This window comes from Archocentrus centrarchus, chromosome 10 (genome assembly GCF_007364275.1).
Source record: "Archocentrus centrarchus isolate MPI-CPG fArcCen1 chromosome 10, fArcCen1, whole genome shotgun sequence".
NCBI classification, from domain to species: domain Eukaryota; kingdom Metazoa; phylum Chordata; class Actinopteri; order Cichliformes; family Cichlidae; genus Archocentrus; species Archocentrus centrarchus.
In genome coordinates this window covers 31,345,876-31,359,872 of record NC_044355.1, presented here as the reverse complement: position 1 = coordinate 31,359,872, position 13,997 = coordinate 31,345,876, and the positions used below count along the sequence as shown (strand labels likewise).

Sequence of the window (13,997 nt, the reverse complement as noted above, 5' to 3'; positions counted from 1 at the left end):
CGATTCGGGTAGTAACGAGCTGCATATATAATCAAGCAAACCTCCACTTTTAGCAATTTCATTTAATCCACAACGACATACAGTACAAAAACAGTTACACACAAGAGGGTACTTCAAAAATCCAGAAGCAAATAGTTTATTTTATGACACAAGCCTCATATTATTATTATATTATCAGCATAAAGAATAGAATTATATTATCAGCATAAAGAATAGAATTATATTATCAGCATAAAGAATAGAATTTGCAGGTTTTGCAACTGCCTCAGCAGTTGCAAAACCTGCAAAACCTGCCCCTTTTCACAGGGCTGCAGGCCTGTGAAAAGCTTTTTTTATAAGTATAAGTAGGCCTCATGATTCAGTAGCTTGTAGAACCACCTTTAGCAGCAACAACTGTAACTGTTTCTCTGTGTGGTGGAGAAGTTTTGGCCCACTCTGCTCTACAAAGCTGCTTCAGGTCATTGAGGTTTGTGAGCATTTGTCATCAGATACTTCATTACTGTACTTGAGTAGAATTTTCTTGGATCCTCATGTGATGTGAAGTTGTGTTTTTTTTTTTATATTGTGAAACATCCTGCAAAACAAACTGACGTACACTAACTTTGTGTTATTCAAATGCTCTGCAGGTTAGTGCAGGATGAACAGGTTTGCTTGTAAAGCTCTGTGCTGGGCTGGTGCACAGCGGCTGTGGTGTTCATGGGTTACATCAAGTGCAGCAGAGATAAATTTGAATTTAAGTTGATGATGCTTAAATTCATTCTCTGAATTCAACATTTTTACCAGCTGTATGCAGTCAGTATAAAGACAGTATAAACAGTGAATGGTGGAAATCAGATAACTTGTCAAACATCTGCTTCCATCTTCTTGAATTCATTTGAGTAAAACCACAAAAAGCACAGGTCAGCTGATCACAGCTGGTACACAAAGAAAATCTACTGGAAAAAAAAGAGTTTGTTTTCCCAGGTATTAATATTACTGTATTAATATAGCACAAGGTTCAGTAAGTTTTGCACAGAAATATCTGGTAGAAATGCCTTCCAAAGAGTATCTCCATACTTTCACATTTCAGAGCCTGTACTTTTTCACTTTTACTTTGGTAAAGAAGTTGAATCAGTACTTAACCCAAGTATCTGTACTTCTACTTAAGAATGTCTGTACTTTTGCCACCAACTTTAATTTTTACCAGTGGTATTACACCTCATTTTTACATGATTTGCAGTAGCTCCTGTAAATATGTAAATAAGATAAGATTATTATTATTATTAGTTGGTTAAATAAAATTTGCATTTTGCTGTTTTTTAAAAAAATATTCCTTCTAATGGTGTTTTCACAATATTTGACAAAACAAAAACTGCTTTGGCTCTAAGCTGCAATGCTTTCTTGATAACCTGCTGAAGCTACAAACCTACTGACTGTAATAATATGAAGAGGGGGGGGTAATACACACATTTCTATTAGCAAATACTGTACTTGCGTGATGCCCCACATGACCAAGGAAACCAACAGGCAAAATAGCGCAAATCAGTAATGCTTTGGCTACAACAAGACCCTTGTGACTCCAGTCTGCCTCAAGTCTGAGTTGAAGACTTCTGTGTTGGAGGAGGGGGGGGTGCTCGACACTGAAACAATGCAGAGAGATGATGAATGTGTGTTATTAAGCACTGATTCCTTTTAGCTCAAAAATATTCAAACTCCTTCTTTGACTGCTCCCTTTAGGGGGCACTACAGTGGCTCTTCTCACCCTATCCTCTGCATGGCCTCCTTCACTACATCTATGAATCTTCTGTGGTCTTCCTCTTTTTGTCTTGCCTGGCTTTCTCTGCTCCTCGCATGTTCACCTTTCCGCCTGCCTCCCTCTCATTCACACGTCTTCTACTGATGTTCATTCCTGTTCTCTCCAGAGCATACCTGTATACCTGTACCTCTCCAGGCTCTCTTCCACCTACTCCCTACTCTCACTACTGATCACATCCCAGTGCACGGAGACTCCTGCCTGACCTCATCAACCTGTTCTCACCATGGCAAACAAAAAGGGGCTCAGAGACGATCCCTGATGTAATCCCACCCCCACCTTGGATCCATCTGTCACTCCTACCACACACCTCTTCACTGTCTCGGTGTCCTCATACATATCCTGCACCACCCTCACATACTTCTCTGCAGCTCCTGACTTCCTCATTCAGTACCACAGTTCCTCTCTTGGTACCCTATCATATGCTTTCTCTAGCTCCATAAAGACACACTCTGTCTGACCTACTCTATACTTCTCCATCAACATCACCACATCTCTCACCACACTGCTGCTCGCTGATCGTCACCTCTCTTCTTAGCCTAGCCTCAACAACTCGTCCCCATACCTTCATGGCATGGCTCATCAACTTTATCCTTCTGTGGTTGCTGCAGCTCTGCACCCTTGTTGAAAACCAGTACCAGGACTTCTCCATCCCATCTGTCGTCCTCACTCTCTGTTTCTTCATTCATCAGCTCCTCGAAGTACTCCTTCCATCTTCTCTTTACTCGTTATTACATTTCCATCTATCCTTAACCACCCTAACAACCATCCTTTCCAGCTCATCTCCTTTCCTCCTTCCTTAGTGTCCAGCCTCACATACAACTCACTATAAGCTGTCTCCTTTGCCTTGTCTCTCTCTCTGCTGTATTCCTAGCCTCCCATGACTACTGTTTTGTCTTTCTTCATCTTCCCTATCCCACTTTTTGCTAATCTCTTACTTTGAATACTTTCCTGTACTTCCTCATTTCACTGCCAAGTCTCGTTGTTCTCTCGGTGTATCCTCTGTCCAGAGGATACACCAACACCTTCTTGGAAGTTTCCCTCAGCTGTACTTTCTCAGTCTTCTGGTAACTCAGCCTGTCTCAGCTCCTCCCTGATCTTTGTGCAACACTCTTCCCTCTTCAAGCTTCCCTCCTTTATCTTTGAGACTGCATGTTCTCCATAAGATAGAGTGCACCTGTGGTCACCTTCTTCCACTCCTATACGTGACCCTATGATCCTCCCTCTTCTGGAAGTACATGTTCACTACAGCCATCACCATCCTTTTCACAAAATCCACTACTATCTGTCCTTCTGTATTTCTCTCCTTAACCCCATACCTACCTGACACCTCTTCATGTCCATTAAAATCTACCCCCCCCCCCCCCCCACCTTCCCGGTACCTTCTTTACCACTTTATCCAACTTACTCCAGAATTTCTCTCTTCTCACATCCAACCTTTGTGGCATACACACTGACAGCATTCAACATCAGCCCTGTCTGACACTCTTCACTTCCACAATGCTGTTCCTTCAGCATTATCCTTACTCCATTTATCTTCCTATCTACACCTGGTGGACCAGTTCCAATGGTCCTGGCCTTGCTCACCTCACACCTGGTCTCCTGCTTTCTCTCTTCACCAGTCATAGTCCCCGTAATCAAAGTTCCTACTCTCACTCCAAACTCCTGCCTTTCCTTGTCTCTTGCTGCCCCCTAAACATGCCCTACCTGACACAACCCTCAACTCAGAAAAAATATTCCAATAAATACTTTTTTTTAAAAATATATTTTGAGGTAGGCATTTATTTTCTGAAAGCACCTACTGGTCTTGGACGATTGCTAGAGAGTTCAGGAGAGCTGTGGCTGCTGGTTCCGGCTTCTGGTGGTGGAACAGACACAGAGTAAAACACCTCAAATAACACATTTTAGAGAGAAAATACAAAACTGCGGTCTACCTAATTGATTTCCTGCCAGCTTTGATCCTTCCATGGGAGCAGCCTGCTGTTTGTCATCCACACTGATAGGGGGAGTAGCACTCAGTTCTGAATTACAGCTAGGAGCTGAGGGGGTGGGGAAGGGGGGTGAGAAAGGGGGCATGGTTGGAGTTGGAAGAGTCTGGAGAGAAAAATAAGCATCAGAAAAACTGATCTAAAAAAAAAAAAAAAATCAGAATCTTGAATTCAGATGACCAGAATCCAGTCTCACCGCATCCTCTTCAATTTCTTCCTTCTCTTCCCCTTCATCACGAATGAGCTCTACCACCAGTGAGGGGAAGACACCGACACATCCATTCAGCTCTCCCTCCCAAAAACCATCATCCACCTGAAAAAGGCCACCCTCAGGCTAAACAGCAGGAAAACACAGCAAACTCACTCACTCAGATTTTTGCAGACCTTCCAAGCATCTCTCACAGCCTTCATCCTGAGGGACTTAAGTTTAACGAACAATGCTGATGGATAAAAGCAGGTGGACCCATCTCTTCCTGTGTAGCTTTGAAAGAGTACTTGTGAGATATTATGTTTTCTGATGTGAACCATTTAACAGTTGAACCAGAAGACTGATGTCAAGCTGAGGCAGAAAGCAGAGCGCAGTCTAAACAGTTACAATTAAGACTGACAGCTAAACCTCACAGGTGAGTCGTGTTAGGTTTGAGTTGATGACGTTACACACTGACTGCTAACAGGACAGCGGAGCATGTTCTGCTCTCCCCAGTGGTCAAGAAAGGCTGTTTTTCTGTGAGCATATTTGGCCTATTTAGAAACAGCTTTGAATTGGTGGAGCATTCAATTTGAAGTCAAAGCTGGAATTTTAGAGCTCCCAGTCAGAATTTTCAACTGGAACACCCCCTCAAGACAGACTTCCAACTCGGCAATTTGAAGCCTTGATTTCATGATCCAAGGTGGCAGCAGTGCACATAATCATTAGCAAAACTGTAAAACCTGTCATCTGTACTGCCACTGTTGTGCATATGTAACATGCTAAAAAAGACAAACTTGGGAGCTCAAACTTGGGAGTGACATCCAATTTCCGAAGCAAATGCACTGCAGCGTAGAACACACACACCTCTCCACGTGGACGGCGTATCAGGTGGATTAGTGCCCCCTCTGGGAAGGAAAGCTCCTCTGCGCTCTGAGCCTGGTAGGAGTACAGAGCCCTGGCTACACCTGAGACACATCAGAGCTGGTTCTGAACATAATCATCTTATCAGCATGTACATTTGTATTCAGTTTTTAAACATCTAAAACAAATATCATTGAAAGCATCATCATAACAGATCACACTGGTACATTAGAGTATCTTAATATTCATGCTAATCAGTGCAATCTTCTTATTTTATGTTAGTTTTTCAGTTATTTCTTGTGAATTTCACTGACTGGTTGAAAATAGACTTGAGCTAACTTTTAGGAAGGATTTCTACAGCCTGGGACAGAGGAAGAGTAAACACACCTTCAACATAATGGATAATACGTCCCCTCTGCAGCACTAATGGCATATAAACTGTACAGTAAGTAACAAGTGTAGGTGCAGGTGTAAACACATCCACAGACCTCTGCTCCTCGGCATCTCTTTATTCCCTGTGGATAAGTTGGAGCTGTATGAACTGTCCAGCGGAGTGCTGTCCTCTGCTGGTAGACACAGGAACTGCACATACCGTTCAGGAACATATCCCACCTGACCGCACGAGTTACACACCTGCACAGAGCACATCACAGTGACTTTTCTGTCTTGTTGTTAATCACTATTGCATTTTTATCTAATTCAAATGGCAAAATGATGCTGTTACCTTCAGCCAGTCCTCCATATCTCCATCTTCAATCACTTGGAGTTCCTCCCCTTCCTTGATTGACAGCTCATCTGATTGGCTAGCCTAAAAGAGATAAAACAGGCATTTGGCATTAAAATATAATAATTATTATTCAACCTCAAACCTGTTAATGCAGGATATTAAACAGCTGTATGAATGTAAAACAATGTTACTCTATGATATAGTGAGAGATCCACTTGTCATTACCATCCACTTGTCATCAGTGGTGCTGAGGTGGAAAGAGTGGACACTTTCAAATACCTGGGAGTGACCATCTCACAGGACCTGTCCTGGACTCATCACATAAACATCACTGTGAAGAAGGCCAGACAGCGTCTCTACCTCCTCAGGCGGCTGAGAGACTTCAAGCTCCCACTCAAGGTGCTCAGGAACTTTTACACCTGCACCATCGAGAGCATCATGCGTGGGAGCATCACCACCTGGATGGGAAACTGCACCAACCAGGACTTCATGGCCCTAAAAAGGGTGGTTCGTTCAGCTGAACGGACCATCAGAACCACCCTCCCCAACCTGCAGGACATTTACACCAAGCAGTGCAGGCTGAGGGCCATGAAGATCCTAAAACAGCCCAGCCACCCCGGACACTCTCTCTTCTCCCTGCTCCCATCAGGCCGGCGTTACCGCTGCCTGAGGACTAAGACTGAAAGGTTGAAGAAGAGTTTTTACCCACAAGCCATCCGTCTGCTCAACTCTGAGCCCTAACTGGACCATTATTGCACAATGTAAATATTATAATTTAAAAAGTGTGTATAGTGTATAGTATATAGAGTATAGTGTATAGTGTGAATTACTTTTTTTTATTTTTATTCTTCTTATTTATATGTGTGTGTATATATGGTTGCAGGTACAAAATACATTTCACTGTGCATTGTACTGTGTATAACTGTGCATGTGACAAATAAACACTATCTTATCTCTCTTATATATGAGATACTGAAAATGATCTTGTGATCTATGACATAGAAACCAAACATTTAACAGTATTCCCTGAAAACCTTATTTTGTCTGATCATTTCTTAACATTTAAATTTACAATAATGGATTACACTGCAGTGGAGAATAAATTTCATTATAGTAGATGCCCTTCTGAAAGTGCTGCAACTAAGTTTAAGGATATAAATCTTGTGTTTCCTTGCATAGATGCCTTTTTTTTTAAATTACCTCTTTCATCTGGATTCTACTGAACCTAAACTCTTCTAAGTAGTAACCACTAAAAAGTGGTCTAAAAGGTCGCTAAATCTAGCAACAAAGTTGCTAAGCTGGCAACACTGGCAGTAACAAGCTCAAGCTTGCTTTTTGTTTGTTGCACATGCTTGTCATGTCCTGCATTTGGGTCTTCATTTTGACCAAACCTCAACATCTCATAGAGGTCTGTTGATATTTTAAGTCCAGGCTCATCAACTACATTTGTCCAAGGGCCAGAATTTTTCTGGGCAGACAGTGTGAGGGCCAGATGCTCTCGTAAAGTAAAGTAAAATTAATGTTGTATCCTAAGTAATATATTGAGGGGTGTAGCTGACATTTTGGTCATAATTGAGAGAGATTTTATATTACTGAAGTAAAATATTAATAGAGTTATTCAACAAAAAAACAAAAATACTTAACTCTGAATGCACACAAGAAATTGGTGCCAAAAGGGCATAAGTGCATTTATGACAAAGACAAGATTATTGTTCATTAAGCACTGTGTCATAAATTTATAAAAAAGAAACATGCTTAAAAAAACCCACTAAAATCAGTATATCAAAAAAGAGAAAACTATGGTCATTTTTTGTTTTGGCTCTACTGTAACGTTGATGAAACGTCACCCTTGGCTCTAAGCCCTCAATCTTATCATTTGATATATTAATTTTCCTTTTAAATTTATACTGTTTTTAATGATGAGATGTGCAAGACTTGCACTTACATGTTCGTCTCTGTTACGGAGACACTGCAACTGTGCGCAGTTCTCATTATAGTTATGATGAGCACGGGAAACAAAATGTTACATGAGATGTTACATGACAGGCTTTAAAAAAAATCTACTTTTCTGAAGATGTTTTTGTTGTAGATTTTACAAAACCCTCTAAATCTGCCTGGACACTTTTCTTTTAAATCACCGGGGGGAGGTGTGTGACGGGCCACAGCAGGCCCGGTTCTAGCCCACTGTAGTTGGGTGGGCAGACTGAAAATGTAGGTGGGCAAGTATATATATATATATGACACAAAATATTAGGCTATATTTGTTTGTTTTTTGGGAGTTGAATACACAAAGATATACACATACCCTCTCCATTTATCTGGGTTTGGGACATCACAGAAAATACACAGATTTGTGACCTTCTGTGGCTGGAATATACTTTTTTTTTTTAATTATTTTTGTTTTCTTTTTTTTTATTATACAACAGTACAACAGAAAGAGAACAGCAACTGCAAAAAATGCAAAATGTGAAAAACTACAGAATCAGTCTTCCGTTTTTTTGGGCAAACTTTGTGACAAATTCATTCGGGAAGCAGAAACATGTGTCCCGAGCCGCAGAGTATTCCAGCCAAGGTCTAGTGTGGAACGTATTGGCGAAGGCACAATAGTTAGCTAGCACTGGCTGTGTGGGCACAGTGCTATTCAGGTCCACAACGGTAGGACTTGGCGCTGAAACGGCCAGAGGAAGGACCTGCTTTGGGTCTGGGGATGTGGCTAGAGTGGGACTAGCATCAGGGGTGCTTGTGCTATTACATGCAGAGAAACTAGTCAGCAGATTGTCTGCTGATCGGACAGAGGAGGAGGAGACGGAGCAGGTAACCCGCTCAGGGGGAGATATTTCAGCATGGGCAGCAGCGGGACGGGAGCTGTTGGGGATACCCCAGTGCTAGATTTACTGATAGACGATACAAGCTCATGGTAAAAAGAAGTAAAAATATTAACATGGAAACTAGAGTGTGACCCAGATTAAGGAAAACCACGAAACGAGGGGGGTGCAGCCCTGAATCAGAGTGTGAGAAAGTCAAAGTGTGGAAAATAAAAACTATTGTAGGCGTAGCTTGATGGGAGTACCTTTCGCTGCCCACAGGCGGTATGGGAGATTTTGATTGGGTGGGCAAGAATCAGATTTGGGTGGGCTGAGCCCACCCTTGTCCTATGCTACCCTGGGCCACAGTAAGTTTCAGTAAATCTCCTGTCAGACTGTATGCAACATAATAACTGCTTCTACTAACAGATGCCTTCACACCAGTAATGGCCTTCAGTTGAGGCATAATGATTTTTGTTGCTAGCTGGTCACTATGTATGTCCAACCATCCTAGTCTGAACACAATACCTCCACGTACTTTAACAGAACTATACAAATATTTGAAGTGCTGTGGCGGGTGCTAATGATCACTACCTGATAGCTGTATATAACTCTGCAGGCTGCAGGGTAAACACACACTCCAGATGCTGACACTGGATCTGTGAAGATGTCTCCATTGTCTCCACAGTCTTCAAAGTCAGTCAGCTCAAACTCATCCTCCTGGAAAACAAAGTATTGTTGGAGAAAAATAGTTAAGTTCTTTTCATTTGTGGGTCCTTTTTAAAGGTTTATGTCTACAGTAGAGACCATTTGGCTTGAGGCTAACAGCCACAGAGTACATGCCTTTATTCACAATTGGACAAATACAAAACATGGCCAACCTCATACTTCATGTCAAAATAACAAATTGACTAACAGCCTTAAATATATATTCAAGATTGCACAACTGATTTGTAGAAAAGTCCCCACATCCTGCTAAACAACAAACTTATAAAGGAACCAAAAAACGATTTTGACAGGTATCTTTAAAAATGAGTCACTCTTACTGGCTTGACAGAACCAAGACAGCAGTGAGTGTGTGTGTGTGTGTGTGTGTGTGTGTGTGTGTGTGTGTGTGTGTGTGTGTGTGTATGGGGTCATACTTCTGTCACACTGTGAGGACTTGTCCTCCTGTTGTAGACAAACAGCAAGTCCCTTTGTAACTCTTACAGGCTGAAGACTGGGTTTAAGGTCAGGGCAAAGTTCAGGTTAAAGACGACGTATTCTGTTTTTCCTTACTTTCTGTCACATATATACTATTCCAGTGGTGGATGCTTATAATAAACAATGCTACAGTTTCAAACAGTGAGGTCAGGATATGTGCAAGAAATCCCCTCAAGTCAAAAAAGGGAGATATTCCTAATTTTTTCAGAAGCCCCACCAAAACTAGTGAAAAAACAGTGAGAAAAATGAGGATGTCAGAGGCCTCCACCAGTAAACCCATTCCTGTTTAGGAGGTTGTCTCATTGTTGCTCCGCTACTGCACCTGTAGTTATTTTCATTAACAACAATTCAGCTGAAACTGATTAGCAACCCCCTCTGCTACTAAACTGACCAGATCAGTAACCCAGAACTTGATGCTATACTCTGATTAAAAAGTGCTCCTTGGTAGACACTGAAGAGCTCTGCTGAATTTGAACTACAGATGGAGCGTATGTTCATGTAGTACCTATCTGTACCAGAAGATGGTGCACCGAGACAGTGTTACCTTCATTTAACTAGGTCAGTAATGAAGAATGCTGTAATCTATAATGTGGCTTTAGAGCACACCAAGCACACTCTGACACACCAGCAGGAAAAAATGCTGCCCACAATAACAAAAGTACCTTTAAAGGAGGAGTAGCTAAAATGTTTCACAGAGGATGAACTGACAGCTACACCGAGGCCAAGAATAAGATAATAAGAAAGATTTAAGGCCAGGAATGAAAACAATGCTGGAAATGTGCAGAAGCTATCATCTTTAAAATATAAGTTATCTTTTATCTTTGTGATAAAAACACCACTCAGTTTGTTTCTGTGTGTGTGTGTGTGTGTGTGTCTGCATACTGAAAAGTCTTCAGTAGACTTCCTCTGCTCGCTGAGATGTCGCTCTCTCTCCAGCTCCTCCTCCACCTGGTTCATGGTGTTGTGAAGCCATTGTTCTGCTCCTGGCGTGCTCTCTGACAGCAGTGCCAGGCGGGCCTCTGCCTTCGCCCTGCTCAGCTGAGAAACCGGGAAACTTAGTTACACACAGGCAGACATATCTGCAGTATTTTCAGAAATGACGCTGATACTATTTGATTTGGCCAACAGCTGAAAGCAATCTGACCATGTGTGCCTCAGTTAAACTGCCGATAAACACCAAAAATTACAATCCTTCTGAGTTAAATCTGAATACACAGACATGACAGTGTGCATATTTTCAGCTTCAGTGTGATATAGATTTCCAGAGGCTATTGTTAAACATCACACCTGTAAATCACATATAAATCATTGGGAAAAACCCTCCTTCATGACTGCAAAACATGCACAAAAGTGATATCTTTAAAGTTTTTTTTAATATTAAAATAATCAAGTGAAAGAAAATTGCTGCATGAAGCCAACTGTCTACTTCTATAACCGGAACAGAATAAAGGAAACCAAAACTGTAGCGTCACGTACAGAGTCATCATCAAACACCCACAAGAAAGATGCTTCTGCTTTCTCGGTGACAGATCCACAGTGTGTTAACCACATCCACGCACTCAACTATATGTACTCTTTTTCTCTGCGAGGTGTGTACATGTATGTGCAGCAACTGCAAACAGCTGCAGCTGTAATCCATTACTGTGTGTGTTTGTGAGGAGGACTGTGGCTCTGTGCTGTGCAAAGTCACAGAGAGGTTTCAGACACACACGGCCTACTTTTAGTTTTACTTTGTTTTTTAACTCTGGATGGATCACTGCAAGACAAGTGAAAATAAAACATGAGTAACATTTTAAAAAAAAATCATACTCTACTACTTTTGCCACTTTTCATATTTATGTCTAAGATCTGCTGCATTTCTATGGGGCGTTGCGGTCTGGTACTGTATTTGATTTGTATGGGTAAGATCTGTTCACACTAATCCCTCGGGGTTTAACAATATCACAATAGTGACCACACAAAATACTGACACTATGGACACAATTTGGACGTGTTCACTGTGAAGTGTCACTCTCTGGGCTTTAATGGCTGTCTGTTGAGTTATTTTCACACTGGCTGCTCTAAGTTATATCCAAGTTTCATTTCTATGGTGTTGTCTCATGACAGGAATGAAAGGATATAATAAAATATTTGCAGAAATGTGAGGGGTGTGCTCACTGTTGTGAAATACTGAAGGTCTGATGGACAAAAGCACAAACTCTTTAAATGAGTTGTGAGACTCAGATGAGACGTGCATCAACACAGTAACAAAATATCTTTAGCAGTGAAGTTTGTGTAGGAACAATAGCGGTGTGTTCAAAACACAATGAGAAAGGCTAATGCTAGATTTGAACCTTTAGGATGGAGTCACATTCACAAACAAGCACCTTGGCCTTCCTGACGCCGTCCTGAACCTCTGCCATCTTCTGCTCCACACTGAGCGCCGTCTCCCCGGACAAAAGCTTCAGCCGGCTCTCCAACATCTGTAGAGCCTGACGCAGTGAAACAGAAGAAAAGACGATACCATCTTCATTAGAAGATCAGTACAAACCTAAAACACCATTATTTTGGACTTTAAGAGCAATTATTTTAATAATAAACAATCGTACATTAAGCTCTAGCTTCTCTATCGTCTATCTGTTAAAATGGATTCCAGTTTTTCCCTCAAATAACATTTTAGTGGTGCAAATTTATCCTCGTATAACATAAATGTTTAGCTTAATAAAATATGGGAAGCTCATCATCTCCGAGTCCAGCATTTTGGGGTCTCCCTGCTTCAGCCACACACTAGCCACGACAGACTCTGTCAGCCTGGCTACAGTGCTGAAAAGAAACCTGGGGGTTGTTCTTAGTTTCTTCAGTCAGTGATGAATAACTTTAAGGAGGGCTTTTTTTTTTTTAAATAGAGCAACAAACTCTTATCCAAGCTAAATAAGATCTTCTAAATCAGTGAGATTAATGACCCAAAGCATACTGCAAAAGTAACCCAAGTATTTCTCAAGGTAAAGAAACTGGATATTCTACACTGGACAAGTTAGTCTCCTGATCTCAACCAAATAGAGCATGCTTTTCAGTTATTAATTCAAAACTGAATTCAGAAAGACCAACAAACAAGACCTGGCAGAGCATCTCAAGGGAGGAAACAAAACATTTGGCGATGTTTGTTGGTTCTAGACTTCAAGCAAATATTGTCTGCAAAGGTTTTTTTCATCCAAGTATTAAAAAGTCTTTAAATTTATATTAGTTTGTCCCATTCATTTTGAACCTCTGAAAATGGGCCTGTGTATAAAAATGGCTGTAATTCTTAAATAGTTAATGCAATATTTTTGTATATCCCCTTGAATTAAAATTGAAAGTCTGCACTTCAGTCACATATTCATTTCTTGCTTTACAATCCACTGTGGTGGTGTACAGAGGCAAAACTACAAAAACTGTCCCAAAAATTATGGAGGGCACTTTAAATCCTTTCAAACACCATAAGGCCCCCTGACCTCCAAGATCTATCAATTTTTATTTCACCTTTTAGAGGAAATTTAATGAGAGATGAAATATTTTAAAATAGGCATAAAGTGGGCAAAAACAGTGAGACCTGGTGGGGCATGACACCTGCCTGATCTGAACCCCAGTGGCGTTTTGTTATTGGACTACTGTACAAACCACAGTTTGTCTTATAGTTAAAACCATGTTTGAACATAAGGATGTGCATAAGTGCACATGCACCAGGATACCTTAGGTCACAGGTTGATGATTGATTTTGTAATTGTATCATCAGATCTGTGGCTGTATGTTCTGGACACTTGGGTGAAGATAGGAGCAGAGCTGTCAACTGATCACCACCTGGTCTGTCTGGCTGGACAGATCTAGAGCACCTAAACAAATAGTGAGGTTGCACTGGGAGCACCTGGCAGAGGCCCTAATCCATGAGATCTTCAATTCCCACCTCTAGCAGAACATTCGACAGAACTTTCAGGAAGGCTGAGGACATGGAGTCTGAATGGACCATGTTCCACACCTCCATTGTTGAGGCTGCTACATTGGAGCTGCGGCTGCAAAGTGGTTCACGCCTGCCCTGGGGTAATCCCTGAACCAGATGGTGGACACCAAAGGTGAAGGGAGCCATCAAGCTGAAGAAGGAGTCCTACTAGGCTTGGCTAGCCTGTAGGACTTTGGAGGCAGGTGATGAGTACCAGCAGGCCAAGCGGTATGTGGCTTGGGTGGTGGCTGAAGCAAAAGCTCGGGTGTGGGAGGAGTTTGGTGAAAAAACACTTTCAGACTGCCTCAAAGCAATTCTGGCAAACCATCAGGCTGAGGGGAAAGCAGGAAAGCGGTGCTCTACCCACACGGTGTATAGTGCTGCTAACTTCAGCTGAGGATATTGTCAGGTGAAGGAACGAATACTTCGAGGACCTCCTTAATCCCACCTCTGCAGCATCACGTGAGATCTGGATTGGCA

The 13,997-nt window shown here is 41.7% G+C and overlaps 1 protein-coding gene across 3 annotated transcripts in view; it reads right to left on the bottom strand.

Annotated features, from left to right (window-relative positions):
- Positions 1-105: 105 nt before the first annotated feature.
- The window catches only part of LOC115787427 (F-BAR and double SH3 domains protein 1-like), a 34,335-nt gene continuing 20,443 nt past the window's right edge, over positions 106-13,997 (bottom strand). For 2 of the 3 annotated variants that reach the window (XR_004020501.1, XR_004020502.1), the window contains 11 exons: positions 11,932-12,036; positions 10,448-10,603; positions 8,957-9,082; positions 5,556-5,639; positions 5,320-5,464; positions 4,835-4,935; positions 3,977-4,114; positions 3,727-3,886; positions 3,595-3,650; positions 1,742-3,515; positions 106-1,619 (listed from right to left, as the gene is read on the bottom strand). Coding sequence is in view for 1 of the 3 variants with exons in the window: in XM_030740129.1 (XP_030595989.1) it covers positions 1,569-1,619; positions 3,595-3,650; positions 3,727-3,886; positions 3,977-4,093; positions 4,835-4,935; positions 5,320-5,464; positions 5,556-5,639; positions 8,957-9,082; positions 10,448-10,603; positions 11,932-12,036 (1,101 nt within the window). In the remaining 2 variants the exon portion in view is untranslated. The remainder of the gene's footprint in view (positions 1,620-1,741; positions 3,516-3,594; positions 3,651-3,726; positions 3,887-3,976; positions 4,115-4,834; positions 4,936-5,319; positions 5,465-5,555; positions 5,640-8,956; positions 9,083-10,447; positions 10,604-11,931; positions 12,037-13,997) is intronic. The other variant, XM_030740129.1, reaches the window with a different exon arrangement.